The sequence below is a fragment of the Physeter macrocephalus genome, chromosome 14 (genome assembly GCF_002837175.3).
Source record: "Physeter macrocephalus isolate SW-GA chromosome 14, ASM283717v5, whole genome shotgun sequence".
In the NCBI taxonomy this organism is placed as follows: Eukaryota; Metazoa; Chordata; class Mammalia; order Artiodactyla; family Physeteridae; genus Physeter; species Physeter macrocephalus.
The window spans coordinates 28,123,945-28,134,505 of record NC_041227.1 but is presented as its reverse complement, the minus strand read 5'-3'; the positions used below and the strand labels follow the sequence as shown (position 1 = coordinate 28,134,505).

General features: G+C 54.1%; 1 protein-coding gene and 1 long non-coding RNA gene across 3 annotated transcripts; one reads left to right on the top strand and one right to left on the bottom strand.

The window, feature by feature from the left end:
• The first annotated feature begins 532 nt into the window (after positions 1 to 532).
• GFRA4 (GDNF family receptor alpha 4) lies at positions 533 to 5,776 on the top strand. 2 transcript variants are annotated; one of them, XM_024117146.3, is made up of 6 exons: positions 533 to 722; positions 2,956 to 3,301; positions 3,401 to 3,510; positions 3,605 to 3,739; positions 4,482 to 4,573; positions 4,742 to 5,776. In XM_024117146.3, exons 1-6 carry the CDS (start codon positions 533 to 535, stop codon positions 4,820 to 4,822), a joined length of 954 nt encoding a protein of 317 aa, XP_023972914.1. In that variant the 3' UTR covers positions 4,823 to 5,776. The 2 variants fall into 2 exon arrangements, with proteins under 2 accessions (XP_023972914.1, XP_023972913.1); XM_024117145.3 differs by having other exon boundaries at positions 2,956 to 3,333; positions 3,366 to 3,507; positions 3,591 to 3,739.
• On the bottom strand, positions 744 to 3,216 carry LOC112062520 (uncharacterized). Its single transcript, XR_002890772.2, has 3 exons — positions 3,149 to 3,216; positions 1,170 to 1,276; positions 744 to 832 (listed from the first exon to the last, which is right to left on the bottom strand). It is a non-coding gene; the product is annotated as an uncharacterized lncRNA (long non-coding RNA).
• Positions 5,777 to 10,561: the final 4,785 nt, after the last annotated feature.

The window sequence follows — 10,561 nt, the reverse complement described above, 5'->3', positions numbered from 1 at the left end:
AAAGACTGAGGAACTACCAGAGATTGGAAGAAACTAAGGTGACATGATGACTAAGTACAATGTGGGATGCTAGATGGGATCCTGGAACAGAAAAAGGACATTAGTGGAAAGACTGGGGAAATTCAAAGTGGTCTATATTTAAGTGACTTGTACCAACACGAATTTTCTAGTTTTAATAATTGTACTATGGTCAGGTAAGATGTTGATGTTAGGGGAAACTGGGTGAGGGATATAAAGGGAACGCTAGCATTTTTGCAATGCTCTAACTTTTCTGCAAGTCTAAAATTAGCTAATAAAAAGTTAACAATAAAACTATAAAAGAAGGAAAAGAACAGTGTTGTTTCACAGAGTTAATGGTTTAGTGTGGGAGAGACAAGGTCTCCTTGGGTTGTTGTGTGGGCGTTGCTGTGTGTGTGTTGGGGGGTGTGGTGGGATCTATCTAGGCACATTCAGGCACTGGACTCAGTGGCTCCCATATCTGCGTGAAGGCGCAGCCTGGGTCGGGACTCATTGGGGGCGGGGGTCATTCCTGATGCAAAGGCTCCTCCCCACAGAAGAGCACGTCAGCACAGACGCTTGGGTTTCCATCTCATATGGCTCAGGGGCGCTGGGAAGGAGGCACCTGTCTGACTGGGGCTCTGCCTCTGGTCGTCCTCTCCTCTGTTTGCTGCCCGGCATGGCCAGCTGCTTGGCACCCGTGTTGCTGCTGCTACTGCTTCTAGGTGAGTGGCTGCCTCCTCCTCCAGACCTCTGAACCTCGGCTTCTCTGTCCCTGATCCTCTTCCCTCCTCAAGCACGAGGTGGAAGGGCAAGAAGGTGATTCTAGGAAAAGCTGAAATGCAGGAAGGGGCACCAGTGAGACACCTGTGCTCGAGGTGTGGGGACACAGCACCCCGCCTCCAGCTTTTGGGTCCCACAGAGCCATGGCCTCCTAAGTCTCCCAAATCTCACCTTGGTAGCTCTGCCCCAGGAACTTTCTTTTTCCTATTGCCTGCTCTCCTGCCTCTATTACCCTTCCCCCAGCCCCAGCCCTCCACCTTCAGTCTTGCAGCTTCACACTGATTCCTTGCCCTGCATCTTCAGTGTCTCCATGCCATGCATCTGCTGTTCCAGCCGTGTGGACTACCCCCTCCCCACCTGGGTCATCATGGAGGGAGGGGTCACTTTACCAGGTGGTGTAGGTTGAGGAGAAAGGAATCTGGCAAACGTTTAAGGCAGAGGAGATCTTGGAGCTGAGATGTGCTGTTTTGAGGATGAAGATGAAGTAAGGGTGCTCCTGGTGGAGGGAAACAGGTAAGCAAAGGAACAGAAGTGGGACCAAGATCTCAGGAGACACTAGGTGCTGCTGTGTGTGGCTGCGGCCTGGGGATGTGAGGGCTTGGCTGGGAGAGAAGGGCAAAGTTTGCCTGCTGCTCTGGAGTCCTGGAAGGAAGGGAAGGAGACTGGAGTGGAGGAAAGGAGAGAGAAAGGAAAGGCTTCCCCCTCTCCTGTCCATCCCGTCCACTCACAGACCTATTCCAAGCCCTCAGTGTCTATTCTACCTTCCTCCAGAGCCACCCAAAAGAGATGGCCAGTGCCAGAGAGGGGCCCTGCTCCCAGTCCTGAGGCAGGAAATACACACACACACACACACACACACACACACACACACACACACACACCCATGGCCAGTGCCAGAGAGGGGCCCTGCTCCCAGCCCTGAGGCAGGAAATACACACACACACACACACCGAGAACACACACACACACACACACACACACACACACACACACACACACCCGAGATCACACACACACACACACACCGAGATGACACACACACACACCGAGATGACACACACACACACACACACACACACACACCCCGAGATGGGTGTTGAACCAGGTTGGGAAAATTCCCTCAAACTTTGGTGCCAGAAGGCTTCTCACCTGAGCAAGGTTCCTGGAGGCTGAGAGCACCGAGGGGCAGGGGTAGCCTCGTTTTGTGACTGAGGTCCTAGGAAGGGGCTGCCAAGTTCTGACCTCCAGAGACCCTAGCTTGGCTGGATTTAGATGTGGCCCATGGCACTTCTGGATAAAGCTCACCCTCTGCCCAACAGACCCCTGGTGTGTGACTGGGCTGTGCCAGGCACACTCTCTGCCCCCAGTGGAGTGCCCTGTGGCTAAAGACAGAGCCCTGTGGCCTGCCATCTGGGACTTCTCTTGAATCCACACCCCGGCAGCCAGGCCTAAATTGCTCCAGTGCCCAGAGCCCTAGTGGGGAATCTTTTTAACTGGCTGGTGGAGAGTGGAGAGCCCAGGGGGAAACCAGAGTCCATCCAGATGGGGCAGCACCAGTTAGATCGGTGAGGAGGGAGCACCAGAAGAGGATGGAGGGGGAAGATGCAGAGGCAGGGGGCAGGAGGAGGCGCAAGAGAAGGTCAAGAAGAAAGGAGAACCCGAAACCTACAGGCCACTCAAAGGGTCTCCAAGGGGGAGGGGGAAGGAGAGGAAAGGAAGAAAGGTCAGGCGTCCCGGCATGTCAGAGAGGAAGAGGAGCGGCCACTGTCCTCAGCACCATTTCTGATAAGTCTCCATGAGCCAGGTCCCCAGAAGCCTTGCTGTTTTCCGTGTCAGATGGGGCCCAGGAGAATGAGAGGAATATCATGGACCTCTCTTTGGATGGGTGAGGGGTGGTGCCTGCGGAGTGTGGGCCTCAGCTTCTGCGGGAGGCCAGGCCCAGCCTCGACGCGCCCCATCCACCCCAGACGTGCTGCAGGAAATCCCTGACCCCGCCACTGCCCAACTCCACAACGGAAGGTCAGTCAGTACCAGTCGCTCACCCATTCGGGTCACATTCTGCCCACCTCGAGTTTTGAGCACCCCGCATCTTCGGAGGCTCTGACTGGGAGGCGGAGGTGAATTGTGTGTGTGTAAGGAACGCCAACAACCACAGCCTGCCCGCCGCTCCACCAGGGTCACCGAGCGCTGTCGCACCAAACCGATGCGTGGACGCAGCCGACGCGTGCACCGCGGATGCGCGATGCCAGCAGTTGCGCACCGCGTACGTGGTGCAGTGCCTGGGTCGGGCCGCGCCGGGGGGCTGCCCCCGCGCCCGCTGCCGCCGCGCCCTGCGCCGCTTCTTCGCCCGCGGGCCGCCGGAGCTTACCCACGCGCTGCTCTTCTGCCCGTGCGGCGGCCCCGCATGCGCCGAGCGCCGGCGCCAGACCTTCGTGCCCTCCTGCGCCTTCTCGGGTCCTGAACCGGCCCCACCCTCCTGCCTCGCCCCCTTAGACGCCTGCGAGCACAGCCGGGTCTGCAGGTGCTGGAGGAGGTGGAGTAGAGGGAGGGGGCGGGGCTCGCGGGCGGGGGGCGTGTCCCACTCACCTCCCACTCACCGCCTTCCGGCCGCTCCGAGCAGGCCCCGCCTCCTGGCCTTCCAGGCCTCCTGCGCGCCTCCCCCCAGCAACCTGGACAGCTGCCTTCGAGACCAGGTCCCCAGCTGCCTGCGCGCCTACGCTGGCCTCGTGGGTATGCACCGCCCGGATCCCTGCTGGGGCGGGGGCTCTCCTGGGAATGCCTCTATCCGGGTGGGTTGATTATCTTGCTTTCGGGGTCTCGGCAGGCACTGCCGTCACCCCCAACTACGTGGACAACGCAAGCGCGCGCGTGGCGCCCTGGTGCGACTGCGGAGCCAGCGGAAACCGGCGCGAGGAGTGCGAAGTCTTCCGGGGGCTCTTCACAAGGAACCGCTGCTTGGGTGAGGAGCCCAGGCGGGGCGGGAAGGGAGTCCAGTCGGGGCTTACTGCCCGCTCCCAAGCTGCTTAGCTGGCGGTGAGGAAACTGAGGCCCCCAGCGGCAGCCTTGTAGGCCCACTTACCCCCTCTGCTGTCGTCTTGCCCCTTGGGCAATCTGCGCCCAGCTGGTTCCGGAGACCAAGTCACAGACCAAAGTAGAATCCTAGGGTAGTCTAGGCTGGTGCCCCTGCGGGCAGGAAGTGGGGCGGTTAAAACAAGTTTCCGAGGACCTGGAATGGAACAAGGCGAGATTCCTGCTTCTGCCACTTTTGAGGCGGTTCCATCCCCCACGCACAGCCAACTCCCCCCATTAAAGATCTTGTCTTTCGGGTCTGAATAGCTGGGTGGTTCGCTGAGCAGTTTGGGAGTTAGAGGGCCTGGGTTTGAAGGCTGACTCTGCCACTTACTTAGCTGAGAGTTAAACTCCTCTAAGCCTTTTTGTGTCCATCTGTAAAATGGGGATGATAATTGTCAGGCTCCTGTGAGGATAGAAGACTACAGTATGTAAGGCACTCTTAACACAATTGTCTTTGTTATTCCTCGCCCAGCACCTTCCATTCCAAAAGCCTTGCGGACGTCCTATCTTCCCATTTCTATCTGGGGAGGGCCCAAGCAGGATGCCAAGGGTCTCAGTTTGTCCTTGAGGAGCTGGGCCCTGTGCCAGGGTTTCTCAGCCAAGCCCATCCTGCACCCCTCCCTCCACAGATAGAGCCATACAGGCCTTTGACGGTGGGTGGCCCTCAGTCCTACACGACCAGCTGGACCCCCACCAGGACCCTGAGCACAGCCTCCTACAGGTAGGTTCAGGGAGGGGGTGGTGAGGTGGCAGCTCCTGCACTGCCTCTTTCCACCCTTCCATGCTAGTTGGGCCTAGATGGAGGTGTGAATGGCCTGGGATGGTGGGGGTGGCAGAGAGCAGAACCAGGCTTCTGCCTCAAGTTCATACTCTGCTCTCATCTGCCAAGGTGTCCTCTGCAGATGCGTCCCTGGAGGGGATCTCCATGTTCTCCGTGCTCCCTGTTCTGGCGCTCCAGCCCCTGCTCTGACTAGGACAGCAGACCTTGGACAACAGCCAACTGTCCCACCCTGCCTGGGATACTGGGCCTCATTGGTGACCTACTGCCCCACTGAAAAGGGACTGGCTTACCTCCCAAGCTGGCCCCAGTGCTCTTGCCCTACTGCCCTTTGCAGCTCTGGATGCTTTTATCATGCTTTAAGGGTAGACTTAAACAGACTTGTAGGCAAATTCCCTCTACTACTCCAGCCGTCATGGCATCCTCCCAGTTAGGCACCACCCATCATGATAGCCACCTGCACCCCATAACTAACGTTGGCAGAGTGTTTCCTGTCCACGATGTGCTGCTTGTTGGACACCACCTAGAGTGAGAATCCAGTTCCCTACATTGCACTGGTCATATGGCCATCTTCCCAGTGGTTCAACCTGTTACTAGGAATGGCATCCATAACTCAGTAAATCCATGTGCACTGAGACTGGCCTGGCTTTCATGTGATCTGTGTCCTGGGAGCCTGGAGACCAAGGTCAGCCACAGGGTGTGCCTCTGCTGGCCTCCAAGAACTTGGGTGGCCTCAGAACCTCTCCAGGCATCATCATCTCACCTGTGGATGCTGAACTGAATCACATCTCAGGTCCTAGTGGCAGGGACTTTGGTTGCTTTTGTTTATTCTTTCATTCTCTGCTAGTAATCAGATAAACAAAGTACATGTTCCAGCCTCCCTTGCAGTTAGGGGCTGTTCATGTGACACAGTTCTGGCCAGTGAGTGAAATTCACAGATAAGGCTTCCAGGAGAGCTCTTTAAAAAGGAAAAGACTTGCTGACTGAGCCCTTTAGCCTCTGGCCTCAACCCTCCCCTTTTCTTGCCCAGAACTTGGAGGCAATGCCTGGGAGCATGGGCACCATCTTGAAAGTGGAACCATATGACATTGTGGCTCACCAGCCCATCTACCTTCCTCTGGACTTTATTATGTGAGAAAAATGATACCCCTAATTTGTTTAAGCCAGTTTCTCCCCAGGTGTCTGTTATTTGCAGCCAAACATAGGCCCTGATTGACACACTTCCACTTATGGTGTTCCTGGGAGCCCTGGGATCACCCACTGTGCTCACTTAGGGAAGCCCTACCTCAGTGCACACAGAGCCTCACCCTGATACACTTGAAAGAGGGGCGATGGTGGTTTTGTTTTTTGATTTCTGCATAATTTATCTGTTTCTGTCCACGTGGAGAGTCAGATTCTTTCCTGGAGCTGAGGGAAATTTATCATCAATCTTTTTATACACACTGTGTGGCCAGCGTGGACGAAGAGAATGCCAAGGGCATCGTGTTAAATTGCAGTTCTGTGGAGGAGTTTTGGGCGGAGAGGGCAGAACAATGGGGGCAAGGTACTAAGCCTTCCTCAAAAGCCTGGGGACTCCTGATGAGTTACCGTGTCTCTGGGCTGCTCCTTCTCAAACTTGGTTGAGATTTGGCAGGGACTGTTGCGGAACATTGGCTCCCTTATGCACCGATGCCGAATAGAAATACGGAGACAGAGATTTAGAAGATAAGAAATAGAGGCTTTTTTCTTTTCTTTGCCAGGCAAAGGGAAGACACAGTAGGCTAGCGCCTCGCGAACTGTGCCCCACCTTCCTTGGGGAATTACAGGGATTCTTATAGGGGAAGTTCACAGTCCGGAAGTGAGTGATAAGGATCAAAATGCTGAAGTTCTTGCATTCTTCTTGCATTATTTCAAAACAGCCACTGCTGGTGTCAGGCAACCCAGTAATTGGGTCTATTAGTCTCTGGGTTATCAGCCCCTGACCTCCTTTCTGAAATGCAGACAGCTACAAGGGGTGATTTGCTACAAGGGAGTGCAGGATGTAATTCACATAGTGTTAAAGAGTGATAGGTTAGGACTTCCCTGGTGGCTCAGTGGCTAAGAATCTGCCTGCCAATGCATGGGACACGGGTTCGAGCCCTGGTCCAGGAAGATTCCACATGCTGTGGAGCAACTAAGCCTGTGCGCCACAACTACTGAGCCTGTGCTCTAGAGCCCGCGAACCACAACTACTGAGCCCGTGTGTCACAACTACTGAGCTCGTGTGCCACAACTACTGAAGCCCGTGCACCTAGAGCCTGTGCTCCCCAACAAGGGAAGCCACCGCAGTGAGAAGCCCGCACATGGCAACGAAGAGCAGCCCCTGCTCGCAGCAACGAAGACCCAACACAGCCCCCTTCCCCCAAAAGAGTGATAGGTTAGCTTTGTGAAGTACAAATCTAGTTACAGACACTACAGATTAGTAACAGTTAAAATAAAACTAGGAGTGATTAATTCTTCTCTAGCCTGTTCACTGTTCCCTTTATTTTCCTTGTTCTCAGGAGAGAGAAAACATTTTTATTTTTGCTGCAACAGGACCACAAGACAGGTTGAAGTGGAGGCTTTTGGTGCCTTGCTCAGAAATCTCTGGACTAGTGCAACCCATCCCCAAGCTGCTGGGGATGTTGGCTGCTAACACAGCTCACAGCTGACCCCTTTTCTAGAAGAAATGCCTATAAGGTTACACTCTGCTCCCAGAGGTGGCCAGTGGCCAGTGGCCAGTGACTGACTGAGGCAGGAGTTCAGAGGCTTGGCCTGCGTGCCTCGGGGGATAGTTCTGTGTGCCAGTCATGCTTCAGAGTTCCCTGTGGGATCAGGCTGAGGCTGGATCCCAGCTGAGACCACGTCCTACTTTAGCTCCTTCCCCTGCCCACTCCTGCTTTCCTCACTTAGAGGTTCCCCTGAGGGCACTCCCTCCAATAAATCATGGTCTGAGAATCCCTGTCTTGGGCTCCACTTCTGGAGAACCCGACCTAAGACACAGGGGTTAGGTACAGACCACGCTGAAGCCCAGGCCTGGGGCTGTCCTGACCAGAAAAAGAGCCACTGGCTCTGAGACTGTGTAGTTAACAACTCATACCAAACCCACAGACACTGCACGGGGCAGCTGTCAACCAGCCTCCAGGTTCAGCCAGTACTCTCCTGATTGGAACCAAACACAGATCAAACTGGCTTGGGCATGCATCTGAGCAATTTGGGCTTCAGGTACAGCTGTCTCCGGGGGTTCAAATGATGTTACCCCTGCTGGTCTGTGGTCCCCTCTGAGGCCAGATAGGCTGTCACCACAGGGTAGGTAAGGATGCTACCAGCAGCCCCATATCTACAGTCTCTCATTTAGCACTCTCAGCAGAGAAAGGTGCTTCTCTTTCCAAGGATTTGTGGCCTGGAGAGTGATGTCAGCCCACCAAGATCACATGGAATGGGAAGGACAGTTTTCCAGTGGAAAAAGGAGGGGTGTTGGACAGAGCGAAGCTCAGAGTCTAACCTGTTCCCACTTCACAAAGGAGGAATGTTCTCAGCCACCTACACCTGTGTGGGAATGGACACCGGGAGCAGAGTGGGGGGGCGGGGGGTGTGTGGTCAAGTGAAAGCATTGCCTTGCCCTGTTTACCACCATTGTGTGGTAGCCCAAGCACACAATGCTAAGTTATGTGCTTTATGTGAGAGTGTGTTAAACTCTACTACTTCCATTTTTTACTCAGATAGAGTAAAATACAGGCATATGCCTTTCAAAAGATTGGGAAGATAAAAGTGAGTGGAACTTAATGGAAAATAGCAAAATTGTTCCATAGCAGCTGGCTGTCTTCCTTCAGTACTTCTCTCCAACTCAGGCATGGGGTTTAATCAAATGGAGCCTCTAACGTCAGACAACGTGCAAGGAAAATAGGCTTCCTTGTTGGGTGCAGGGGGAAAATGAAAGGTCACAGGGCCCCCGTGTCAGCCTGGCTCTCTCTTTTTTTTCTCAGAGTGAATGTTTCCTGTGGGAGGTTTGAGGCTGTCTGGGGCATGGACCTAGCCAACTCTGGAGCTAGAAGCCAAAAGGAGGGACAAGGCACTGTGACATGCAGAGGCCATCGTCTTGCCACCTCTGGGACAGTTGACTTTTGTAGGGTTTTGTTGCTGTAATGGGCTGAATGGTGGCTCCAAAGATATGTTCTCACCCTAATCCCTGGAACCTGTGGATGTTACCTTATTTGTAGGCAAAAGTGAATATTACCTTCTATGGCAAAAGATGTGATTGAATTAAGGATCTTGGGAGGAGGCACTTACCTTGGATTTTCAGAGGGAGCTGTAAATGCAGTCTTGTGCATCTTTGCTAAAGAGAGGCACGGGGAGATTAGCTAGACATACAGAAGAGAGGGTGCTCTGAAGACACAGGCAGAGACAGGAGTGATGTGGTCACAAGCCAAGGAATGTGGGCAGCCACCGAAGCTAGAAGAGGCCGGGAACGGATTCTCACCTAAGAGCTTCTGCTCTGCGGGGAGCGCAGCTCTGCTTACACCATGATATTGGACTTTTGGCCTTTAGAATTTGAGAATAAATTTCCGTCACTTAAAGCCACCAAGGTTGGGTAATTTGTCACAGCAGCCTCGGGACACTAATGGAGTTGTCTAAGGTGGTCTGAGTTTGGTTTCTGTCGCTTCCATGTAAAACGGTCCTGACTCGTAATGTGTAGAGTCTGGCCAAACACCTCAAAGCTGAGTCCAGTGGCCCCCACAACCATGAAAGGGTCCTGCCTTGCTCCACATCTGAGTATTGGCCTCTGTGCCCTGCCAGGTAGCCTGCTTGCTATCACTATCTCACGTGCATTCTGGGAAACTATAGTCCTGGCCCTGGCCTCATCCCCGTGGCTTGGTCTCTGTTAGCTGTTGTCAACACTGAGCCTCTAGCTGGCAGGTGGCTGGGGATGGGGGCAGGCAGAAGGGCAGGTGCTGGAAGCATCCATGGATTTATGAGTGGAAACTTCATGGTTCATGAATGCCCGCTCTGGCCTGGAGCCTGTTTTCTAAGGTGCAAGCTTGATACGAAGCTGCTCACTGTCCCCCTCCTCTCTCCACCCACCCCAATTGAGTCAGGTGCGGCCAAACTCACAGAACTGGCTTATCTTTACAGGAATTGTGGACACTGGTGGGTGAAATTTCCAGAGAGGCAGGAGGGAAGGGGCTATGCAGGGCTTCAGGAGAGGTCCCCAGCTGGATGGCAACTTGCCAGTGAGCTTGGCACGCATGTGAAAGGAGGCAGATATGTGGCCCTGCCTTGTTGGGTTACAGGCCTGGGAAGGCCTGGGTTGAAGGATGTCTTGAAAAGTTCTGCCAGGGACATGTCACCCCACACCCGAAGTAGCCTCCAGTCCAAGGCAGAATATACAGAGGAAAATCAAGATGAGTATATGCACAAGAAGATAAAACATGTACAAAACCTCAGAACCTGAGCCCTCCAGGGACTAGGATTACGCAAATGAGGAGGAAAGACCTACAGGGTATGCAAACGGGCCCCAGCAGCCAGGGTGGATCCCCAGCTCCCTGTGCAACATGCTTCATACAGTCATCAGGATCATCTAGTCTAGTTCCTTCCTCAGGTTGGGGACACAGGATGGAAGAGAATCCTTGCCAGGCATGTCACACAGCTAGTAATACAGGGCTGCAGGGTGTATGTCTGTTCAGATGCAACCCACAGAGATGTGTGGGGTTGGGGACTCAGATACTAGGAGTGACATTGCAGTTGGTGACAGAATTTTTCAGGCCCACCAACTAAATCATAGTGGTGCCCCTCTGAATGCAATAATTAAATTGCCCCTCCTCTTTCCAAGATGTCCCCTAGGGGAAGCCCTGTACCGCTGAGAACTACTGTCCTGCAGGACCTGGCTGGCCCCAACTCCTACCACTGCTCTTGGACCCATTTTGCCCCCACAGC